General features: G+C 37.3%; 1 protein-coding gene across 1 annotated transcript; it reads right to left on the bottom strand.

The window, feature by feature from the left end:
- Positions 1-10,619: 10,619 nt before the first annotated feature.
- Positions 10,620-15,278, bottom strand: LOC145780013 (very-long-chain 3-oxoacyl-CoA reductase-like). Its single transcript, XM_082591715.1, has 7 exons — positions 15,081-15,278; positions 14,059-14,105; positions 12,840-12,915; positions 12,184-12,401; positions 11,725-11,907; positions 11,154-11,303; positions 10,620-10,781 (listed from the first exon to the last, which is right to left on the bottom strand). The coding sequence occupies exons 1-7, from the start codon at positions 15,220-15,222 to the stop codon at positions 10,695-10,697; spliced, it is 903 nt and encodes a 300-aa protein (XP_082447841.1). The 5' UTR covers positions 15,223-15,278; the 3' UTR covers positions 10,620-10,694.
- Positions 15,279-26,158: the final 10,880 nt, after the last annotated feature.

Here is a 26,158-nt window from a genome sequence, read left to right as displayed (position 1 = left end):
AATCTAATGATGGCTATCCCTCGTCTTCGAGGATGATGGCCTTCGCAATAAAATAAAAGCTATCGGTGAGTTCTTAAATGACTAATGAGTCCAATCCTGGCTACGTTCGGTTACATTTGGTACATTTAAGATTCTTTGGGAGAGTTGGTTGTGGGTGTGATTGTCGTTCTTTTCTTTGTATTATTTTTTCTTTTAATCTTTGAGATCTGCTCTTCTCAAACGTGGCAACACCTTCATGCGTGGCAGATCTCCAAAGTAGCCTATCCTCTGCGGTTTCCTCCCAATTTGTGTAATTGATGTTACACATTTTAAGATTACTCTTCAGTGAGTCTTTATACCGCTTCTTTTGTCTACCTACTGAACGCTTACCCTTAGCCAATTCCGAATAAACATTTGCTTAGGGAGACGCTGATCTGGCATTCGCACTACATGCCCGCACCATCTGAGTTGCTTTTGAATAATGCGGATGGATGGTGGTAGAGCCACAGAGGACTTTTCTGCACCACTTTACGCAAAAACCAAGAAAAGAAAGCTATGCGCGTTGAATCTGTTACAGGAGTATTTGGAGCAGACCCTGAGCCCAAGTTAAGCGGATCCAGATTCACAGGCGGACCGATGAAAAAACTGTTTTAAAAATATAACACTCCCATTCCGTCAAGTGCTGCAGTGGAAATATTGTTTTCATTGTAACACTTGTTCATCACCAGACTTAATTCGTTCATCCCCGACGTCGACACACGCCCCATCGACCTGACACTGCCAAGACAGGCATGGGTGCGCCTCAACCGTCTCCGTACGGGCATCGGGATTTTCCACTCAACCATGCACCAATAGGAAATGGCCTCTTCCTCCTCCTCCTGTGAATGTGGTGCCGAGGAACAGACCGCAGACCACATCATTGATTGATTGATTTAATCTTTATCTTCGGACAGGGAAAGCTTCTTGCAGAGCTTAATCCGGGAAGTTTCGCATACTTGTAGACTAAAGACTTTAAATCACTGACGCAGGCCCGGTCACCGAGATTGACAGAGTGAAGTTTCCGATTGCTGAAGTCTTGTTCCCGGGAAATTATTCCATCTATTAGATGCCGCTAAATGGAGAGCAGTCCTTAACGTGCGTTGCTCAAGCGCACGCCCTGAGAGTTGAATCAGCGCCGCTTGATCTTGAAGCTTCTTAGTTCCAGAACTGACGCGCTAACTAATTGAACTATCGGGCGGACATCATCAATGACTGTACCATCTTCAAGCCACCTAACGGAGTGGAAGATCTGCGTGTCAGGGATGATGAAACTAAAGACTGGCTGCTCTCTAGTAGCCTTCCAGTGTAGTCGGGAACATCGTGAATCTGGGGCGGTAAAAGGATAGACCCTCGTCACTCGGACCCAGAGGCTCACACGACGACAACGATTGAGCAAGGACATTTTAAAGCCCAAAAGGGCAGGCCTAAGTGACGAGCACTTTGAAATGCTCGTATTTCTCAAAGGAAATAAACTAAACATATAAAGCCACTGAGTAATTTTTTTTAAATAAAACATTGTTGGTTTTGTACTTGTGCAGTTATGTTAGCATGGATGGCTCTAACACTATATACCAAACATTGCGGTTCAACTGGGCTTGCATGCAGAGCTGGCCAGGTGCAGAATTTTATGTTCAGATTTGTGAGTAACTGAAAGTAACTAGTAACTGTAGCTGGAAACGGTAACTAGTTACTTTTTAAAATAGGTAACTGTAAAGGTAACTCAGTTACTATTTTGGCCAAGTAACTGTAACTCAGTTACTTTTGAAAGTAACTTTGCCCACCTTTGCTGTATTCACGGGGTATTTGCAAGGTTAGATTAATGTATAGCCTACCTACACAGTACATAACTACACATCATTGTGTTTTGTTGAAAACTCCCCCTCTTCTTAAAGCTACTCATTCGATCTGCTCCGCCCTGGGATGGAATGTTTCATAGATAACACTTCAACAGCAATCAAAACCTTTACTCTGTCAATTCGTTTGCACTTTGCAGAGTTTGCGTTTGCGTCGGCGGTTTAAAACCTGTATCAACATGTGAAACTGCGAGGACTAAGCTTTCAAAGAAGCTTTTTCAGACCGAGAATAAAGATTGGAAAAGCAACCGACACTTTACCACAATAATGCCGCTGTCTCAACGAAAATCGATTGTGCTTTTTAGTCATCTCTTTGGTTACGTCGTTGATTTTGAATACCGTCTGCAGTTTCCTGCTAGTAGCCTACATATTCGTTTCTCTAAAGTTTTGTTTTTAGATTTCGATTGTGAGCTGCGATGATTGAAAAGTGAAGTCAAACTTCTACATGGATGAAAATATCCATGCATTTCCGATAGTTTATAATGCAAACGCATGTCGTAAGGCAGGTTATGTAGACAAGTGACCTAAAACGCCGATTTTATATAGAAAAGTCATGGTTCAAAATAGCACATAGCCTACACTAATTGCTTTTTGTGCAGTCTGAAACAAGATTATTCAAGGCAGCAAGTGTTTGTATTTGTAGCAGGTTAATCACATTTCTATCATATTAATGCCAAAAATGCACTAGTATTTTAAACCATCTTTTGCAGAAGAAGAAGAAGAAGAAGTAGAAGAAGAAGAAGAAGAAGTAAGTGATATAAACAAATAGCCTAACATTTATTCAATATCTCATTTATTCCGATGTCTATGTTCTTTCCACATCTTCTTTTGGATTTTCTTATCACTTTTCACATGAGATTAATTTATTATGATTTCTAGTTTTTCAAATTTGTTCTATATTGTTCTAATTGTGATGGTCTGTAGAATCCGAATGAAAGTCTTTATTGATTGGAAAATCTAATTAACTTTCCCACATCAAGGCAGATCAGCTTGTTCATCTCTCTTCCACACGACCCTATAATTTTGTTTTCCTTTTCACGATGAAATGAAGTGGTAAACAGAATATAAAGATATGTGAAACCATTGGCAAAAGAAAACTATAATACCGTATCAAAGTTGTTAAATCCAAGTTCGGTTTTTGTTAACATTATGAAGATTTAGAAAACTTAATCTAAGAACTGTATTAATTAATGTCATGTAACTGCTAAGTTTAAATTTAGAAAGAATATTCATTGTTACGTTATCCTCGTAATCACATTTTTACTTTCGTTCCTTCTGCGATAGGCCAAGTGGCTATGTAGTTATAACACGAAACATCCATTTGAAATGATAAACACAGGCGTTCTTCATGCTAGAAATCTGCGTTGCCTTGCTTTGGTTTGACGCTCTTTATTTCTGGAAGGATTTGCTGCAGTTGTTTAGGATATGAATCCAAATGTTGTTTTCCTTTTAACAGCTAGCCTTGATTGTACGTCACTTGTCAAAGGTCGGTTTAGTTAATCGGAATTGACTGCTTTTGCAGCAGGAGCCATAAGATTTTGAGCAGCTTTCAACTCTAAAAATTTGTGAAGTGGAAAGAGAGTTGAAGGCACCAAGGGCGTTGGTGTAGTTGCAAAGTAAAAAGGCTGAAGAAGACGGGTATCAAAAGAAAAAATACTGTTGATTTTAGCACAGCTGTTGGGAGAGCAGTAAAAGTAGGGATAGTAGTAGAAAGAGTTAGGTAAGGCATCGCTTGTTTTCTGTGTCTCATCCACCGACGTTTTAACCTCATTGTTTTCCAATTGAATCTTGGTTGATTTAACATGCTTGCTTTGGATTCGTTGTCGATAACCTCCATGTGTGTTTTTTGACTTTGAATGAATCTAAAAAACATAACAAATAAGTAGGCTGATCTGCAACACATAGGCTACTGCGATTATCCAACACGAAGCAAATGGAACACCAAGCCGATTTTAAAGTTCTAACATCCCTGAAATAAATAAAATTAAAACTTAAATTTTTGGATACTGCAAAAACACTTGAAATATCAACAAAACTAAACACCCTTTTTTGCATTGATATCAATAAAACAATCACAGTTTACAAAATTTCAAAAATTCAGTTATTTCCTCGTGACTGTAGTGACAGCACACTTAATTTAGTAAAGCTATTTCATGACAAAATGAAGGCTACAAATATTTTTTCAGAGCTACTCTATGTGCATTTTATTTTATGTATGTTGAACCACAGTAGGCTATAGTTTGAAGAAAACACTTGAACATATGATATTGATGACAACTTTTTGCAGGGATTAGGTTTACAATCTAGCTTCACTGACGTGGTCTACATGGCGCTTGAGGCTGTTGACATGTCGGAATAGCTTATTGCATATCGGGCAGGGATATGGTGTCTCTCGGGTGTGGATCCTCTTGTGTACATTCAACGAACCAAGCTGGCTGAACCTCCTATGACATGTAGGACAGGAGTGAGGCTGCTCTTTTGTGTGAACCTGAATATTCATTTACAAGTCGGTTTATTCGGTATATAACGTGGCTGTGCAGCCATTGTAATTTGCCTATACATTAACGTATGTAGTAGAGCAGGGCTACTTAAATGGCGGACCGCGGTCCGAATCCGGACCTTCTGGGTGTTGATGGTGGACCTTCAGTTTTTGGAAGAATAACCTCATTGCCACGTTTCAGAGCTTCTTCAAACAGATTTTCACTGGGAGGAAGCAATTTTTACTGTTAGTATCTTAGTTGCTGGGGGGCTTCTACTCCCAGACTCCCCAATACTTTCTCAGAAATTCAATTCGAGTTACATTTTATCTAAAAAGTGGTTTGGTACAGATAGTTTAACTTTCGTGGTTGCGTGTGAAATAACTTATTTACTATACCGCAAAAAATATTCAACTTGTCAAACTGGACCTTTGTTAAGGTTAGTTGAGTAACCCTGTAGTAGAGTGTAAACTATGTAGCCTATGAACACACAATTACAAAACAAAGAGTGAATAATTTTAGCCTCCTAAGTTTTGTCAATGCCAAACTAAGTTCTGTCCCTACTGCTCGTTGAAATGTTTAAGAAATCAAAACATTTTAACAAAGAGTGTTAGTAGGTAAAATTTACAAAAGCAAATTATGTAAAACCCGTGATGTCTTTCAACGTACATTTCCTATTGTAACTTAAGAAAAACTCAATTTTGATAAAAAAAAAATCTATTCAAAACCAAACTTACGAGTTCGTGCGTTCTTCTGTGGCAAGCAAAAGAGAAGACTTTGTCACAGTAGCGACATTGGTGCAAACGTCGCTCCGATGCTTTCGTCCATTCCTTCTCCAGTGGGGATTCCCTTTGTCGTGCAGCATGAGTATCTTCTGGAGATGACGATGATGATGTAAGCGTCATCATTTCTGTAGAATCTTGTCTCTTCCGGGAAGATTTTAAGTCATGATGTACAGACAAGCTTGAAGTTATCACTTCTTTTGCTGGAGTTTTCATTGGTGATTGCGCTAAGTTTTCATTAGAACATGACGGAGGAGAGGGAATTTTTATTTTTTTATTCAGGTGACTTTGAAAAGACAAAACACCTTTTTCACGATACGAAGCAGGACCTTCTACCATACCTTGTATAGCATGCATGTAAGCTCTTGACTGACAAGGCCAATCCGATGCACCATTACCAGAAACTGTTTGCGCTGTATTGGCTGCTTTGACCACGCTTTTAAATCTTTGTTTGAGGTGCTGGTGCCATGATCCAGTAGAGGGTGTGCTTGATGAAGTAATATGAGATTCAAAAGCTCTTGTCGGTACGTCTTCAGCAAAAGGGGACGATTTGTTTTCTTTTTTTAATCGTCCCCTGTTTGTACTTTTGTCAATCTTGAACTGTAAGTTATGATAAACACAAGTCATCCCATTCCTTACTGAAATGAATTCTAGGAGATAAACAAAGCAAAGATGAATAACAAATTTGTTTGTTTGAGATACTTCCACAATCGCAGCAATCATAACATGTCGTCTTTGCTCATATGTTAGGCTAAATAACATTTTGTGGTACTCAAAAAAGTAAGAATAAATTGTACTTAAATAAATAACTTCTTGTTCATTCTTATATAGGCCTGCCTCTTTAAGTTTATTTCTCGAAAATATTCTGATCGTTGATTGAAGATGTAATTATATTAAATTTTTAGGAGCTAAAAAGCTTTTGTGGTTTTTGGATAACAAAAATGCAAGATATCTTACATGATCCTTGTAATGTTCATCTTAATAAAACTCAAATTGATACTGAAGCTTAGCTATTAAAAAACAAAAATAAACCAGCAGCCTAGTTTACACTCAACAAAAATAAAAAAATGTTTTGTTTTGACAATTCAATGTTTTCATTTCTCGGTTTTCAGTTTCGCTCAGGTTGCCTACGAACTTTAATATTTGTGTTGGTAGAAACAAAACGCAAATTTAGTTGCCTATGTAGTTCAACTATTGTAGCTGCTCATCGCAAGTTGAATATAATTGTGCATAAACTTTTCATTAATTTACTTACGATTGAGCTTTTGAAGATTTAGTTGTGAAATGTTAACGAAACCACACTGCCTCATGATTGTATTGACAAATACACAATAAGATATGTTGTAGCTTTTGCAGCAAGCTTCTGAAAAACTGAAACGATGTCAGAGTAGACACTTGGTAAACCTTTATCCATTTGAAAAAATAGAACAAGCCTCGCCCCTAAGGCGCAGTAGTTCCAGGAATTCCAATGCAAACTTCTGTTGTCGCAAAATGCTTTTCAATTTCGGCTTTTTTAATCAGGTACTTGTTTACTTCTTAGAAAAGAACACGTGATAGGGGGTCACAAAAGTTATAATTAGTTTTTGTTGATGGCATGTTTACAGCAAGTGCATTTTCTCCTGCGGTTTTGGCAACGTATATTGCGCCCTGTCGCTCAAAGCCGTAAAGTATATCAGTTTATGGTGACGATATGCATATTCATAATTTACCGTAGGATATGACTTGTCGTTAAAATGAATTTAGAACTCTCATTGTGTGAGGGGTATAAAAGTTCTGGACAATTTTTAATTTAACTGTTTAATTGTTTTTTTTTTTCGAAGATTCAGCGTGTAAAATGAATTTCAACAAGATATACTGTGTAATCATTAAACCAATGGTCTGTCATTATAATTTGTAATTGTATTGAATTTGTATTTGAATGTCATGGAGTCACAGGCTGCTAATAACTCTAAAATGGTATTGCAGTGCTCCTTGAACATACAGTGCATCTATAAAATCACTGACAATAAAACTTACTGTTGATGTGAATTTAAACGCGAAATTATTGATGATAGTACTTTATTTATAGTTTAATGCAGAATTTCAAATTTTATTAAAATATTACGCGGTTAAAAAGTATTTGGAATATCAAGACAACACTTTCGTTCTTTGTATAAATAGAAATTATCAATATTTTCAACAGAGCAAGAAACAAATAAAAAATCTTAATCTGGAATAAAATAAAAGCGGACCAAAGATTGAATGGTATGTAAATATCAATACGTAAGTTGTTACTGTTTCATTGACATAAGTTGTAGTTTTGAAATGATAATAATGTATTTTGTTTTCATGATATCACCTTTGTCAGTTTAGGTATTTCCAGTAACTTGCATTTCACGATTACATGTCAAGCATTTGAGCTCATTGCAAAGCATTCTAAGATTTTAACTGTTATTCAATTATATGTAAGATTAAAATAAGGAGGAACATTCCCTGGTAGCATACGTTATTCCTTACAGAAATATTTTATCGTTCCAACCAGCAAAATCAGATCTGTTTATGTTGATTCTGCGTCTGCCGACGTAGATGATGAATCACAATGTAGCGCACGGTCAACTTGCCACTCATGTTAGGGTACGCCATACGACGACATCAGCTTTGTAGTGATTGATTTCGAAAGTAGGCCAGAAAGTAGCAAAGTGGCAGTGTTGGACTAAAAGATGGTTTGACAAATGCTTTAGCCTTCTTTCTAAGCTGCTTTTAGTTTCTTTTAGTTTGCTTTTGCATTTCAGATTCTTAGAAAGTCACCTTGTAAATTAAGTAAGTTACCGAGTACGATTGATTTTATTTACCGCATTTGCATTGTTTTGATTGCATCCTAGTGCATTGACCCTTGTATGACAACTTTCTCCACCGAGAAGCTGATACAAAGGTTGAACGAGGTGAACTTTTAACTTATTATTTATAACACCTTTCTTTTTATCTGGAAATTCTACCCAGGCTTGGAACCACAGTTCAAGCTTTATTCAATCTTGTATCTTGTATTTGTGTTGAATGACCAAACAATACAATGGCTGCTCAAAACATGGCCACCATCTAGCCCGAGTCGCCACCACTGCTCAAGGGTGGTCAAAGGTAGAATCCTCGACCCTTGGCAAGGCGAAGAAAACGTTTGCACGACGAAGAAATGTTAAATGCTAAGGGTGCGTCATTTGTTTTGTATTGTTTTTCGAATATGGGTTTACAAGAATGCACTAGAAATAAATTTAAATGGAGATACATTTTGTCGTTTATCTAAAAACTGCATTATTGTAACGGGTGCAGCCTACCTACAGCAATATAGTAAATCTACTGGTGCATAATGATTTCCATGAATCGGTAATTCAACCCTCACGAAGAGTTCTCTCTCTAAGTTAAAAGAGGTTTATCACCAGCGTTAACATGCATTAGAAGTCGTTAAGAAGCAGACAAAGCCGAGACTCCTTCGTACAAGGCTATCTAATGCTCGGTAGGTTTCCAGGTAACGAGAGCAGCATTTCCATTTTCTAAGAAGAATATAATCTGGAACCATCGGGGCAAATGCCGTTTGTTGCTACCACGGCATGGAACCTAGCATAAAAATTGCTATAGTTTTTATAATCATGTTTCGTTCTTAGTTTATCACAGCAGCTCGTGACGTTTTGTTTTAGTTTACTGTATTTGTTTATTGGCTTTGTGTAGGCATAAACAGTTAGTTATACATCTATAAAGGTTATTTTTACGGAAAAAGGATGCAGCAAAGTGACTTACGTCACTTATTTTAGTTACTCTTTGATTACAAGCAAGTTATATTTCCCACCCGAAAACGATACAAATTACACGGTAGTAGAAACTCGATAGTTGTCACGCTACACAATAAGTTGCCTTTTGCTATTATGCAAAAGGAATCGGAATACTCTGTTGGTTAAAACTTTGCTGTAAATAAAAGTGTGGGGGGGGGGGGGGTGAAGGAAAACAATTTATGCAGTTCATCCTTCAAAACCGGCAAGTGTGTGGTTTATGTTTTTCATACCTGTATGTTCTCAAGCACATAATAACTTTCGCTTGTGATAAACACGAAAAATGTTTGATATGCTTAGAAGTCGTTAGCAGCGGTAGAAGCGCATTGGGATCCAAACAGATAATCTCGGTTTTCTGTCTACCTTTTGATAATGGCAGAAGTTCGGGGATGCAAACACTACTAAGGGGTGAGAGGTCTGCTCTTTCAGGGGGTGCGTGGATGTTGAATGTTTAGAGTTAGTTATGAAATTAATTTGAAATTAATGAAAAAAATTACGTGTTGGTAAGCTTGTTTTAGCGGGCTTTTACCCAACATACTGAATTGCAAGTGACAATTATATTTTAACCATTCTCGAAAGAGTGCGACATCTAGCTAGTAATTTTAAAGTGTTGCTTGTAAAGCAAAAGAAAGAACCACTGGCTTATGGTGTTCTGAAGCAAAACGCACAACAGAGCAATGCTGTTGTTATTTTATCACTTATAACTTTTCCGTGCTGACCCGAGCCTCACACAGACCACAACAGGTCTACCTATATCTTTACAAAAAACATTAATTTAGTGGTTTAATTGTTTGCAAACTTTTTTGCTACAATTGGCTACCGAGAAGCACATACTAACTTCTTTGGTGTAATTTAATTTAAGCCCAACTTGAACTTTTGTTGGCAATGCTAAAAATGACACAACAAAACCATTTTTAAAACGGTCACATATAGCAGCAACACTTCCATCAAGCTGGATTATACTTTGTCATCAGAAGTGACCCAATCGCTCGGGATTTCTCGCAAAACGGCAGCAAAGAAATTCTTGGAACAAAACGTATGTTTAAGTTTGAACATAGACCTTGTTTATTTGTCATGTGTACATGACGTACATGAATGACTTCTTATTTCACAAAACTCCGTTTGGCTCGAAGTTCATAGAATGCAGAGTGTCCTTTAAAATTCGGCGGACGCTTTTTTTTTAGGAATCTTCCACTTTTTGGCCCTCGGTTTTATTTTCTTTCTGACCAAAATTAAGAAAGTAAAATAACAAGTGTCCACAAAAAAGGTACAAGCGACAAAATACAGATACTGAAGCGTGCTCGAGATCGACATGATGTGGGCTACTAAATTCTAGGATTTTGCAAGTTCGCGAAACCTTGATTACAAAATTTAACATATCATTTCAATTTATAAAACATATATCCTATTGTAATCCAAATTCAATCAATTTTTATGAAAATACAGAATGAAATTTTGCTCCAAGTAGCTACTGTAATATAATAAATGTCCTAAAACTTTTCTTTTATGATTAGCCTACTATAGGCTACATGCAAGGCTTGCACAACAAGATACTGAAATTGATAGTTAGCTTGATTTTCGACTTTTGGTCTGTCAGTAGGCTGCTACTGACTTTACCTTTATCAAGAGGCTGAAGCAGGTAAGGCCTGCTTGCGCAGAAAAATCACATATCACAAAAACACAATGGAGACATAAAAATCAAAGTAACCATTTATTACAAGATTACACTTCTGTTGTAAACAATTTTTATCACAATATTTTCAAAGACTAATCCTCCATTTTTCGTTTGTTGTTCACCCGAGATTTTACTTGTAGTTTCAAGAGGCTCACAGGAAGCAAATCGAAAACAAACTTCTGAAATATAGCAAGACTATCATGTATCATCAAGTGGATTGGTATGTATGAGTATAAAGGTTTGGTATCACGCAATGATATTGCAGAAAAATGAAATGTCTCCATTTTAATGAGGATTTTCAAATTTATTATTTAACCCACAATGGTTGCTGAAGATGAGCTTATTTTAAAAACAAAAATACGTATAAACAACAGACAGCTCCATAAAAACAGCAATTTTGTTAAAACAAAGTGTATTGTACACCAGCCTTTATGTTAAAAATTGCAAAATAAATTATTTCATTATTCCACTAAATTTTATTTATGTTATTAACAACGCTGTACACTTATTTAATCAACAAAAAATCATAGGAAAACTGTATAATGTGTCACCTTCAGTACGAATCCAACACTTCCCACCGTGACCCTTTCTTTGTCTACAGTTGCAAGCATAGAACGAACATAGTCGTCTGCTGAGGCCATTGTTTTCCAATTTGGTAAAGATGCTGTCATGTTGGTTTTGATATAATATGGACAACAACACTGCAAGTTGACAAAATAGACATGAATGCATTTCTTGATTACACCACAAACAGTAATTCCTTACTCAAGACCATGCACATACTTCAATAGGCATTAGCCTACTAAGTAGCGAAATTTAGTAAGGAACTCTTTAATCTGAAAAATTTTGCAGCAAACAAGTGCTGAGCTACACGTTACTTTAAAAATGTTGCCAAAGAGAAATATTGTAACTTTTGCAGATCGTTGATGTATGAGATATAGGCCTAAACACGTACCGTACTAAACGTTGTGAAGTAGATTATGTAATGTATGGGTGCTAGCATAATCAACTAAAGCTTAAAACTGACTGCTTTAGACAAAGATTGTATTTAACCTTCCTGTTTAACAAACAATTATGTAGTAAATGCAAACAATCGGCTCATAGCCAATAGAATCATGTTACCTGAACTGTAACACCTTTGTCTTCACACTCGTAACTGAGAATTTGGGAGAAATGCTTTAGGAAGGCTTTTGTCGCTGCGTACAATGCAAGATTAGGAGCCACGTGAAGTGCCCCCGCTGAACTGACATTTATGACGCAACCACGTCTTCTCTGCTCCATTCCGGGAAGCACAATTTGACTCATCTGAAATTTTTGTGATATTTGAAAATGAAAACCATGTCAGAGTCAATAAACGGCCAGCAAACGTATTACCATGAAGTCCACTACCATTATAGATGTATTCAAAGTTTTGTAAACAAATCTAAATTGATAACTTGTAGTCTAAAAAAGCCATAGCCTACTTTCATCTATTGAGTCATATCCGCTGGGATAGATTTCCTATCATATCCGCCTGGGATAGCATTTGACTTAACCCTCTCCAAGAAAACTTATTATCAGAATAATAAAACACTGTCTTGCCTTCACAGCGCTTAACATATTGATTCTTGTCATGTCTGTGATAAATTTTGAATGGTTTGGAGTTTCTGTGAACTTTCCACCTGGAGTGCCCATTCCAACATTATTTACCAGCACCCCGATGTCATAATCTTTAAGAAAATCTTCAATTTTCTCGTATATCGATTCATCTTCAGCAAAGTCGATTTGTAAATATTTGGTCAGCACTCCATGACTCGAAGCTGTAACAATGGATGAACAGATTTCATTCTTTCCATTTCAAAAAATAGAAACAAATTTTACTTTGCCATGCTTTTGTTTTGACTAAGATACTGACTAAGATACTGAAGCAGTCGCTTTTACGGTGGCGAAAGCTTTAACAATAAAATATACAAGTTTCCGAATCCAACTGATAATTACTTTTTTAATGTTTTGAAGCGAGCTTTCTACCGTTTAATTCTCTCTGGCCTAGTTATTTTAAAGTTGGCCTAAGAAAGATACAGTGGACCTATAACATTACTAACCCGCATTTAAATTGAATAAAATCCACGACGTCTTTGCAGATTTAAAATGACTAACCAAGGCATCCTGACGCTTGATAACTTTGGTTCGTAATAGCAAATGCCTTGTCTAAACAGAACGTTAAGTGGCCAAAACGACCACTTTTAGCTGACACTTACCAATGTTTTTTGACACTTTTTCCAGTTTTTCCTTGCTTCTTGCGATTAAGATAATGTTTTGGCCTCTTGAAGCAAGCTAATAAATATAGCACGATTAAATTTAGCCCATGTAGCGCATTTTAGAAGACATGGGATCGATGAATTTAATGTAATATTGAAAATATATCAAAAGGGTTTATTAATGACTGTATATATTTGTCTAAAAGACATAAAATGATATTTATAGTCCATCCCGATAGCACAATTGGTTAGCGTGACTGCGTGAATGAAGAAGCTTCAATATCGAGCGGCACTGGTTCGACTCTCGGGGTGTGCGCTCGAACAAGGCATTCTAAGGACTGCTCTTCATTTAGTGGCACCTAATGAATGGAATAATTCTCCGGCAACAACACTTCAACAATCGGAAACTTTACTCTATCAATCTCACTAACTGGCACTGCGTCAAACGCCTCTACAAGTATGTGAAACTACCAGGAATAGCTTATCAAAGCTTTGTCAGTCCGAGGATAAAGATTCAAAACCAAACCAAACGCCAAGACCACATCACCATACGGTAATGTACATGCAGTCAAGGTTGCGTTGTTTATGCACAAAAGAACCTCTTGACGCTGAATTAATGCCGATGGTGTTGTCTGCTAAGTGGCCCAATACTAAAATTCCAAAAATTATACTAAGTCCTTTGAGCTTGAATGACTGTGGCCTGTGAGTATATTTATCCTCGGACTCAGTGAGAATAGCAAAATGGTATTTCTTCTGGTTGTTTTCTGGGTCCATCAAGATCCCATTCCACGCAGAGCTGTTTTTAAATGAGTTGCTCAAGCGGACATGCCGAAAGTTAGATAGGCTATCATTGCTTGATCTTGCAGCTTCTTCATTTGCAACGATTGGAGTTTATCCGCTATGCTACCGCGTCTGACGAATCAAAGGTATACATTATTGCTTTTTATTGTTAATTTTAATATTATTCTTATTATTCATTGGCTTCCTCTTGAAATAAACTGTGTTTCCTTTTTTATTTTTAGAAAACGGTTGTTTTGTTTTCTTCAAAAGATGACACAATGAATGCTTTGGTGCTAAGCTTGTCCTGTCTGTTGTTACATTGAAGCATGTCTCGAAGTACTTTATCAAGCAACGCGTTTATGATCAGCTTCCAACCAATGGTCACTTGAAGGTCAGTAATAGATCTAACGTTATACAGTAAATTAAGTTTATCAATCACCTGAAGTGCGATTTCCTTTCCAATTCCGCTTGTTCCACCGGTAACAACTGCAAAGAAACGTATTAAAAATTAGAATAGCAAGCTTTAGTTTGAAAACTAAACTGTCAAGATCTTGATCTTCATTGCTATTGAAAAGCAATATTCAATAGCACTAAAGATGAAAACAATTTATAGCTTTGGGAGAGAAGTAATTTAACGAAACAAGTTAATTTTCGAAACGTTTGCTGAACATGAGTTTAGTATCTACATTTTGGGATCTTTATTTTTTGATTAAATTAACCAGGCGTTCCAACCATTTTGCTCTAAAGCTGTAATTATTCATTATTTGCTGAGATATATCAAAACGATATTCAGGATGAAAGGGGTGTAGCTAATATATAAGGTTCAAGGGAAGCACTTGGTCAGGTTCCTTACAAAAACGTAGAAAAAAATGCAAACTTTCAGGTTTTGAGTTACAGCATATTGTGTATATTTTGATCATAGGTGATCAGACGATTTAATGGTAGAGGAAGGTAGAGAAAGGGCAGAAGAAGGTATCTGGTCACATTCCCTTCAAAAACTGAAATCAACTAACGTTTTGTAAAATATAAATTAAAAGACTCCTTCACCCAACCAATTCAATCAACAATTAAATTAATCTTTTCCTGAGAAAATTGAGGTAAAATGCAAACGATGTCTTATGCTTTAATTATTATCAAGATACCTGTTCAAAACTCCACCCAAAGTAAGACATTGGAATCGAAATTCCACTTTCATCAACAAATGATTTAAAAAGCCGTCTGATTGTTTTATAATCACTCTGCAAGCCTGCGTGTAGGCTTGAGCATGTCAAATTTAGGTTGCAAAGATAAAACATTCTCGATGAGCTAAGCTTTCCTTTTACTGAAGGCTGGCATTTTATTGATATGTCGTCGCTCACTGTATATTTCATATATTGTAACGTGCTTGTCTGAGGCTCGGTGCTCAGACGCGTCACCTAGCGACGGACAACAAATGTCACGTTGAAATCTATTAGCACTCACCTGACCATTTGCCATACTTTGAGAAATCAGGATAAGTAGGAAAAATATATACTCTCAAAATGTGGTAGATGTTGTAAGTCAATTTCATCCCATAGAACAGGACAAAGAATTGTCCGATAAATGTAAAAATACAGTCGAACATCTTCAACTACTTTTTATTACAGATTTGCAAATTAATCAATTTTAAGTTGATGAAATTCCAAATCTAAGCAAATGACATAGCGAGCGTTAATGTAAAAAAAAATGGTATCAAGTTTAGTATTTCAAGATCAAGTACATTATTAAACTTAAAAAAACAAAACAATGTGAATAGTTTCACGGTCAAATACAGTATCAATTATTTTCAATACTTTTCGTAATTTTCATAAGCAATCCAGCTGAAGCAACTTTTTTGAGATCATTGGCTTGACCTTTCAGGCATCAAGCCTAATGCGAATCAATGATTGTGTTAAAGAAATCGCGATTATGTTGCTAAGTAGTTTTGTGCTTCCTGTTTTTATCGCATTGGATGGATGTTTATTTATTTTTGTGTACGATTGGTATACAAAAATTGGTATACTATTCACTAAAATTTTGTAATCAGCGTGATATTTGTTTTAAAGTTGCTAAAGTTTAGACATCATCATTGAACTACTCTATACCTTTACGCTTAAACTTATTACAGGAACTCCTCAACTTACGAACATTCGACTTACGAGCATTTGGAGATACAAACATTTACTTTCGTACAGGGATATCTATAACTACGGGATTGGAAACTCTATTCAGTGCTATACATCAGTAGGGTCATCACATTACTACGACTACAGAAAGATTGACAAAATAAAATACCGAATAAAAGATATACAAAATTTGATTTTACAATAATAATACAAAATACACTCCCATTGAAACTTAATTGATGTATAAAAGTACATTTACGCTGCTAGAAAAAAAACAATGAATCCAAAAAATAAATGAATGTAACGAGTCCGAAAACCGCCTACTGTTGTTCTTTAGCATTTTGCGTACTGCAAGTCGGATCAGAAGTACGTAAATGAGGAGTGTTCAGCAATCAGTGAAATATGTTGTTGTATCATCAACTTGTTCCCAGACCAATCCAGTACGAAACCAATTCGTTTACGATGTCATCAGAACTAAAACCAATTATCATTCTGGAATTTTTTTAAGCAGCAAACAAAATACTACATGACTGCACTAATGGAATACGAACAAAATTAATAAACAAACCAGGCAAGCGTAGACCTTACAATTTACAGCAGGGGAATTGATTGTTACACTTTTGGTTGTTCGTTTAGTCTACTACTTGATGCCCTTTGAGGTCAATTTATGTGAATATTTATCACAGCAGCGCACAAAAGAAAAGTGACCCTACTGGTGTATAAAATGGTTTTCAGTTCCACAGAGTTTCCAATCCCGTAGTTATAGATATCCCTGCTTTCGTACCGGTACATAGGCTATAGTTCCCCACAAAAATTCTTAAAAAAGAAGATGGCTTTTTGTAAAGCCATCAAAGAGTGTCTTAAAAGCCTTTGAAAATCTGAAACCTTGCCTTGTCTCTGCCACCATCTTTAGTTGAGGCTGAAAGATGCTTCAGTGCAGCTGGACGGTGTCCGACAAATTGTTCGTAAGCAATTGTTCGTAAAGCAATTGTTCGTAAGCAATTGTTCGTAAAACAATTGTTCGTAAAATTAATTCTTCCTAAAACAATTCTTCCTAAAGCATATTTTCGTGCATGCAGTTAAAATTTGATGTATACGAAGAAATGCTTTACGAAGAATTATTTTACGGATTTCATTTTACGAAAAACAGTTTACGAACAATTGTTTACGAACAATTGTTTACGAACAATTGCTTACGAACAATTGCGAACTCAAGTCTTGTCTTAGTGATAATATTATTGATTTCCTGTGCTTTCTGAGAAGTCACTTTTAAACCCAGTGAAAGAGGTACAACTGTAATCCAACTGTGTGACTTCAATGGCGAGGGACTTATATTTTCATTTATTGTGGCTCTTTAATGCCCTGCTTTTTGTTTGACTGATTGCTTTTTTTTAAACTTCATTAGTACCAAGTGAATGTGATATTGCAACTGTCCACTTTGCCACTACAGTATCGGCAAAAGGCATCATATTGTGAATATTACAAATATACAACGCATATATGCCTAATTTTTCTACAGCTAAAATTGTAGGCCTACATGTTTTGGTAAATTGCAAATTTCTTATCACTTGAACTCTCCTGGCTTAGATCTACTGTTAATAAGTTTTTGTAAAACATTTTTTATTTTTATTCAGAATACAATGCTGTTACAAACGAAAGACACAACTTCGAAGTACTGCACGTACACACCAACGTGCAGCAGATGCGATCAAAGGCGGCATAAGCATACGCTCTGTAGCAGCAAACCACAAGGTTGATGGAATCGCGTCAACACGCTATATAGCAAAGCAAAGTGGAAGATCACAAGAAGTTAATCCGACTGGTTATCTAAACTGTAAATCAAGTAACATGATATTTTCTCCTGAAACTGAAGCCCAATTCAAAACAACGTTGAAGTTCCTGAAAATTTGAGGAATGATAAATCCGCTGTTTTTTTTTTTTGTTTTTTTTTTTATATCTTTATCCTGCATTGCGGGAAAGCGGACAAGCGCTATGCATCGGTGTACGCCTAACGATGTACACCGACCCACGCTGCAGCCGACGGCAATGTCTGTTTCCGGTTGTCTACTCTACTTATGACTTAAATTTGGTACTACCCATTACTCGAAATCGATCACTGGGTAGAGGCAATTATCGTAAAGTTTCTTGCCCAGAAAAACAACAGCAAGTGCGGGTGACTGGAGTCGAACATGCAGGCTCTCGACTGCGAGCCCAACGCGCTAACCACTCGACCACTGCTGGAGAAGGATACTGGTTAGGGTTTAAAAATAGGCAAAGTCTTAGTATTTGCTCCCCAGAGGCAACATCCCTAGCGAGAGCTATAGCATTCATATCGCTACACAGTCGGCCAATTTTTCACCAACTTAGTTGATGTCATGGATCGCTATCATTTTCTTGCTCAAGATATATACAATATTGACGAAACTGGTTGTACCACTGTTCAAAAGCCAGGCAGTGTTGTAATTGAAAAAGGAATTAAGCAAGTTGGATACGTGACATCAGCTGAACGATGGGAACTTGTAACCGAAGTTAATGCAATTAATGCTATTGGCTGTGTGCTCCCACCTACGTTCATATTCCCAAGAAAGAATTATCGTGAATATTTTATTCGTGGAGGTCCAGTGGGTTCAAAAGGCGCTGCAACTAAATCTGGTCGGATGAATGAAGATTTGTTTCAACAATACTTACATCACTTTATAGCCTACATCACATTGCACTCCAAATGAAAAAGTACTGTTAATCATGGACAACCGTGAGTCTCATGTGTCCCTACGAGCAGTTGACAAAGCAAATGGCATTGTTCTATTGACGATTCCACCACACACGCGCCACAAACTTCAGCCATTGGATAAGGCAGTTTACGGTCCGTACAAAAAATCATATGGGCATGTTATGGATGCTTGGATCCGTTCTAACCCTGGGAATAGCCTACTGTGACAATATACCATATACTTGCATTGGTGAATGAAGCTCAAATTTCTTCATGTGTTCCTTGGAATATACTATCTGGTTTTAAGAGCACAGGCATATTTCCTTATAACAGTGATATATTTACAGAGGCTGACTATGCACCTGCAGCAGTCATTGACAAAATAGAAGAGGTCTCCTCATCAGTCAGTGATTATGAGATAACGACATCACCAGAAGATGGCAATGGAGAACAAAATACCTCTCCGGTGAACACTCCTCAAAATACCCCCTCTGCCGCCTCTTCCACGCCTCTTCAACAGATGATGGAGAACAATGTATCCAATCAAACGCCATTAGTAACAAAAGAGACAGTGAGAAAGTGCTATGTGAAAGCGAAAAAGACAATAAAGCGGTTTGCTTACCTGAAATTACACCTGGCCAGTGTTCCCTCTAAGGTGCGCAACTGAGCAAATGCGCAGTACCCCCAGACTATTTGCGCAGTAAAATCTCATTCTTGGGCACTTGCAATTTCCAAATTTAAAAGTAAAATGATCTTCAACATTATTTTTGGACAGAACGCTTCTGCGCTTATCGCATTTATACCGTGTGCTGATGCACATGAGCATACAGTATCCTTTTGTTACATCACAATCCTTTGTCTTTGCTTCACAAACACTCCACAGTGCCACACTCGTGGATGCAACTAACTTTATTATAGCGATACTTTTTAGATTGCAAAAGATAGCCTATTTTCCAGTTTCGACTCTGAAGACTGGTTTTACTATTTACAGTAATTACATTTTCTAAACTGAGCGAATATTTATCCAAGTTAAATACAGACCTCAGTGAGATGTCTATTCAAGGAAACGAAGCTAAAAAAAGGAAGACTGAATTTAGAGAGGAATGGTTAAAATACAGCAGTAGAGTGTGTGACACTAAATTACAATGATGATACCGGGAATCATACGCTAAAACAGCAAACCGCTAAACTGTCCAAAATCTATGACTATTCCGCGTCAAGCAACATGATAATCTGCAAAGTTTGTTATGAAGTGGCACTTAATAGTGATTTTGGAAAAGGCAAATCGTGGAGTGAATGGAAATTGGACTATCTTAAACGCCATTTGAATCATAAACAGCACAATGCAGCACTAAGTGCATTGACTCAAAAGCGAAATTTGGAAGCAAGGAGAGGTAGCTCGATCTTTTTCACATCAAAGCCAACTGCAGAAGTGAGTGAAGTTTTGAAAACTCCATCAAGTGATGTAAAAACTTTCATAGATAGTGTTCTACTCACTGTTAAACTGAATTCATCAACATTGTCTTGCCAAGTGATAAATAATCATATGTCAAAATACACTAAATTGCCACGTTCATGGCGAAGCAAAATTATGGCTTTGAATTTCTCAAAAGCATCGACTTTGTCGCCAGAGAAGAAGCCACACAAAGCATAAGACAAGCAAAATGCCATACTCTGATTATTGATGAAAGCAATGATATTTCATCAACCAAAATGTTGATATTGTGCATAAAGTACTGCACAGCAGGGGATTGCAGCTTTACTAAGACAGTGTTTGCTGGGATTATGCCTCTTGTTAGATGTGACGGTGACAGTCAATCTATTCCAGAAGAAATCAAGAAATTTTATACTACTAATAATATTGATATTCAAAAAATGGTTATGTTTACAAGTGATGGTGCTGCAGTCATGCTTGGTAAGCGAAATGGCGTAGCAAAATTATTGCAGAATTCCATCCCACATCTAGTTGAACAGCACTGCGTAGCTCACCTAGAAGACCTGGGAATCGACGACGCGTGGTCTCAAGTTTCTCTTATGCATGACATTGAAACGTTGGTAAGAACTGTCTATACTCTATACCAGGGGTCACCAAACTTTTTTCTCTGAGGGCCAGATTGCTGCGAGATCAACAGCTTCGGGCCGGATGCAAATTGCGAAAAGATATACAACTATTTAGAATCTTCATTGACTTGAATTGTCCAAATCCTTCTGCTTATGATGTCTAGTCTGGCTGGTATGATTTGCCTAAACAGAGATATCGCACTGATTAAACATTGGTGTTTTGAACAACAAAGTTTGTGATGTCTAAAAAAAACATTATGAAAAAATCATTAGTAGCCTAGGTTGCGTGTAGCTCAACAACAACGTCAGTCCTTTACAAAAAGTTTGGTAACTTTTTTTCTTAACGGTTGTAGTGCAGCTGCTGTTATTTCCGCAGAACGTGGCGGGCCGGATGAAATCAGTTCGCGGGCCGTAGTTTGGTGACCCCTGCTCTATACTATGTTCAGTAGATCCTCAGTTAAGAAGCAAGGCTTGCAGGCTATTGCTCAGGCATCTGGTCATAGCCTAATATCTTTCAAAGCCATACATGATGTAACGTGGTTGTCTCGTCATTTTGCTATACAAGCATTAGTACAAAACTATGATGTAGGTCTATTTCTTGAATACTGCAAAGAAATAGGAGCTCGTGATCTTGTGGCTGTTTACTGCGCTGCAAAACTGGAATCAACGCAAAATAAAGCTGCATTATTTGTCCTGAACGATATTATAACAGAACTTGCAGATTTATCAAAAACATTTCAAAAGAGTGGTATAACTCCTATGGAAGCACAACAAGTCGCTTACAGCAAGATTGCTAAGCTTCAGGCGCAGTAGCCTACTTGGGTAAACAAACACTGGAGTGCGACTGTCCAAGATTTGGTAAATAATACATTAACTATGGAGGAAATGGCTCCAGTAGTCAGATTTATTGAAAGACTGTGTAATCATTTGAAAGAACGATTTCCTGATGATAACAAACTACGGTATCTAATTGGTGTATATTTGACTACTACCGCATAAAACAAGCTGATTTCGATTTTGGCTTAAATGAGATGGATGAGCTCTTAAAACAATACAGCTGCTTCTTTCACTGCCAGGGGTCTCGGCATGAAAGTGATACTAGAAGTGCCTACAATGATTTCAAGTTTTTGGCAAAGGAAATGTTTAAAGCAAGCGGCAGCGTATAGGCTTGAGTGACTTGGCTAGAATATGTTTTGGGAATGAAAAGGCATAAGTGACTTGGCTAGAAAGGTTGAGTGACTTGGCTAGAATATGTTTTGGGAATGAAAAGTTTTCAACTATCCTTTGCCTCCTTCAGTTCAGATATGCTCTTCCTTCCAAGCCTCCAGTGACGCTTGTGAAAGAGGCTTCAGCCTCATGAACAGAATCAAAACAAAGAATAGGTGCAGGCTGGAGCCATATCATTTGAACCAACTCATGATGGTCAAGTCCATCATTACAGCATCGGAAACAGCTAATGATTAATCAGCTACCTACGAAGGTTCAGCAATAAATATAGATAAAGTGTATAAACATTGGAAAACCACGAAAACAAGAAGAAACTATCTGAAGTAAATGTGTACTTTGTTCGCTTTTTATTAAACATTTTCTAGACCAGTGGTTCCCAAACTCGGTTCACAAAGTTGGTAATTCATTTTAACTCAGCATTAAAATGCTCATGCTCACTAAATCAAATATTTGCTCAGCGTAAAATTTTCTTAGAGGGAACACTGCACCTGGCACTAGTCAAGCAAAAATATACGTGTCACCAAAGGATATTCTGCCCTTCCCAAAGGCTGGTCCAAGGAAAAACTAATCCAAAAGAACACGAGGTAGCACAAAAATTCTAACTGACACTCCCATCCGAGACGGAGTTGCAGCAACCCTTGATGCCCGAAAGACAAGGCAAAAAAAGCCTGCTCGTCCGTCCGTAAAGAAAACCTTGTATAAACTCACCAAGAATGAAGAAAAGGCAGATTTCTGAGAGCAGCTCTACCAGAGAAAGTGATGTGGAGATAGAGCTAAACGATGACTCCGACTTGGAAGAAGCAGAAATAGACCAGGAAATTATTGAGGAAGATTTCGTGATAGTCAAAATACTTGGAAAGTCAAGAATAGTGCATTAGGTTGGTGGAGTTCGAAGGTGTTGTTCTTCAGCGAGTGTTGGGAAGGAATAGCAAGCACACAGATTCCATAACTTTTGTAGTGAATGAATAGGATGAAGCATCGTGGTCACGAGAAGACATAGCAACGAAATTACCATCCCTGTCTCTTGGGACATCTCATCGCACGCGATTGCAGTATTCTTGTAATCTTGAAAATGGGATCGTCAATAGACAAAACATATTTTGACATTTGGGTTACTGGATATTGCTTTGCGCTGATTGAGTTGTGCTACGTGTGGAGCTTATGTTATTTAATTGTTTCCGCCTGTACAAATGCTGCAGTAGACTAAGCGTTGATAAAAAGCATTGCGTTTTTCAGAGTGTTTTTGTACATTGGGTTATTCACTGATGAGAATACCCAAGCAAGATCTTAAAACTTCGTGTGTTATAGTCCCAACACAATAAAATATTTTTCATGTTTTCATGTGCTTATATTTCGTGTGTACTTACACAATGCCATAACATTGTGGCTCAACTTCCCTTATGACTATGCTCAACTCTCTTTCATCTTTGGGAGAGCTGAGCCAGCTGAGCCAGCTGACCGTATTACCTATTTAACAAACTACACTCCCATGCAGTGAAGTAGAATTTTAGTAACCTTCCCATTTGAGGGATCTATAATTATACTTTACCATGTCAATTAATTTGTGAAAGTAACTTGTGAATGTAGGTAGTTATTAATCGAAATAAAAAAAATTGGCTTAACTCTCCTGGGTCTCCACTACCGGTAACTTAATAATTTAATTAAAAAAAAAATAATTTAATAGTCTTTACTTATTGCTTAATTGAAAAAAATCTTTTACTCATATCCAACCGTACAAATAAGATTTCATAAATACAGTAGAACTATCAATTTAGAAAAAACATGGCCTAGACAATTTGTCAATACTTATACGCTTGATTCCTGTGTATTAGATTCTGAACTTTTTATTGAAATATTAATTCTCTCTTCAACTTAAATAGCCTACTGCATTATCAGAAATAGTGTAAGGTATGATGTAACAACATTTCTTATTCTCTTGATAACTATCCACTATAAATGCTGCTTTGATCTGACATCTATGCACATTGCACAAACCAACGACGGCATATAGGCTACCGACTTACAAAGTAAAAAGCAGACACACGCAGACATGCACACACGTAGACACGCACAGACGCAGACACGCACACACGCAGACAAAAGGTGGCCAACGATAGATACATGATGCATCCTCACTGTCGTCACGGCCAAATAACCGGTTGACGTTTAAGCAGAAGGCTACCTTTTTTTACGACCGGATGAAGGTTTGGGGTCGCCGAAGCGCATCTATCAGTGGTGCTGAAGTTAGTTGAGGATTGGGGGAGATAAATCAACATTTTATCAAATTTTAGACGATTTTGAACATTGGGAGGGATGCATATTTTTATATAGGCTACAATTTTAGTGGTACCGGTATTACGTTTATTAAACAATTACCGGACCTCGGTAAATTAGCTACCAACAGCATAATATACAGATAAGAAACCATGAAGATAAAAGAGCTACCTGTGCTCTTGGGAATGACTGCTGCAAGATTAAGAAACCAGCAAAGAAAAATTGGTACCTCCAGCGGGATTCGAACCTATGACCTTGCAATGAATAGGCTATTTAATTTTTTCAAAAAAACAACAGAAGTTATACTTTCTTCTTGTTCTCTCCTTCACTAGAATCACTACACTTAGTGCACTATAGGACAAACTCACTAGTTAGGAAACTAAAAACAATCGAAGTTACAGAAGAACATCTGCAAATTTATGACAAAAATAATAACTTTCAAACACATCACAAGAACTTGTTACAACCGAACATATTGCGTCTTACGGTAGTGCGCATTGAAAACTCATTAGCACTGTCATTTATGCTGATGTCATTAAGAATATTTTGGTGAATGTTGCAAACAATGCTAGCATTCAACCTTTCCTGTCCCAAAGTATTTCTCAGCCAGGTTTTCACTCTACGAAGATTGGAAAACGACCTTTCACAAGCAGCAATTTGATAACTCATCGATTGTCTATTCAGCTCTGGATAATTTTTGGTCATTTCTGGAACTAAGCCGGTCTTGAAAATTTGTGCAAGTTCTTTATACTTTGCCGAATCAGAATTCAGACTGTACTTTCAAACCGTTTGGTCAGTTCAGAGATAACTCTGTCCATGAACTGATGGTAAAGTATTTTATAATGCAGTTGAGTGTCTGCAGTAGCTGCCATCGAGCCTCCACCCAATCTTTCAGGGTCTCTTCTTTGCCGTGATGCTTGCAAAGGCGTGATAAAACTGGTGTACGGTCGTTTGGTCGACAGACATTTGGTCGACAGGACGTTAGGTCGACAGAACGATTCATTTTAGGGTTAGGGTTAGAATTAGGGTTAGGTTAGGGTTAAGGTTAGTTAACTAACTCTAAAATGAATCGTTTTGTCGACCTAACGTCCTGTCGACCAAACGTCCTGTCGACCAAATGACCGGGTACCACAAAACTAGTGTAAAGCAATCGCTGTCTTGCAGAAACCCAAGCCTTTCTCTTTTACTTCACGTTCATGTATCTCTGACTGATTGACTCACTCACTGTTTCGATGCAGTCTAAACTTCAAACTTATTCAAAGCACACTGTTTCAGACTTTAAATACCTAGTGTCACGACTCACGTGTTGAAGCACTACAGCACATAGAATGATACAAAACATGCATGTCGAAGACGAACTAGACGAAGTTGTTGATGCGATATTGGTAAAAGCAGAACAGCAGACACTACAGTTACGAGCTACGATTAAACGCAGGAAATTAATCCATTGCATACCAGAGACACAAGGCCTGCACAGCAGATTAATACAATGAGTGAATGAGTCCACTCATAAGCATTGCTGCAGTGCCTTTGCAAGTGGCCTGGTCCAATTCGTCCTTAATACCTTCAATGAAGGTCCTTCACTGTCTAGCGTCAAATCCAAGACAATTTAGAACTGTGATCAAACATCAATAAAAGAAAAAACAACAGCAATTCGAGATGCTTGAAAACAACTAAATCGAAGTAGGCTACAACTTTATAGCAATTTTTTTTTTCTAAATTATTGGGGGGATACTGCCAAAATATTGGGGATATATCCTTCCATCCCCCTACTTCGGCTCCACTGGCATCTATACATGCAACAACGGATAGTTTTGTATTTTTTGGGACACGCTTACAATAGAAGTGTGCAAAGAAAATGTCTGTAAATACAAAGCTGAAATTTCGATTGGTTCGCTTTGTTTTCAACTTGTGGCTTTTGTTATCCCTGATCAGAGCCAACATCGTCATTAAATCACAAACTTAAAGTGACCTTTCGAACTGCCTTGGATAGCAAAAAAATAGATTATGTAGATTTATGGTATAATTCTTTGATACGTTGAAAAAACTTTGAGTGCTGTCACTGGTTTAGTTTTGGTTTTGAATCTTTATCCTCGGACTGACAAAGCATTGATAGGTTACCCTTTTGCGGTCCAAGTACATCC

The sequence above is a fragment of the Aplidium turbinatum genome, chromosome 11, assembly GCF_918807975.1.
Source record: "Aplidium turbinatum chromosome 11, kaAplTurb1.1, whole genome shotgun sequence".
NCBI lineage: Eukaryota > Metazoa > Chordata > Ascidiacea > Aplousobranchia > Polyclinidae > Aplidium > Aplidium turbinatum.
This window is presented reverse-complemented; position numbering and strand designations above follow the sequence as displayed.

Bases quoted from the DNA above. Each gene is read 5' to 3' on its own strand.
- LOC145780013 (XM_082591715.1), bottom strand. From the start codon at position 15,222: ATGTTCGACTGTATTTTTACATTTATCGGACAATTCTTTGTCCTGTTC. The intron at 12,916-14,058 runs GTGATTGATAAA...TATATTTATTAG, and splicing joins GAAAGGAAATCGCACTTCAG to CTTGCTTCAAGAGGCCAAAA. The intron at 11,304-11,724 runs GTAACATGATTC...GTCAACTTGCAG, and splicing joins ACAAAGGTGTTACAGTTCAG to TGTTGTTGTCCATATTATAT.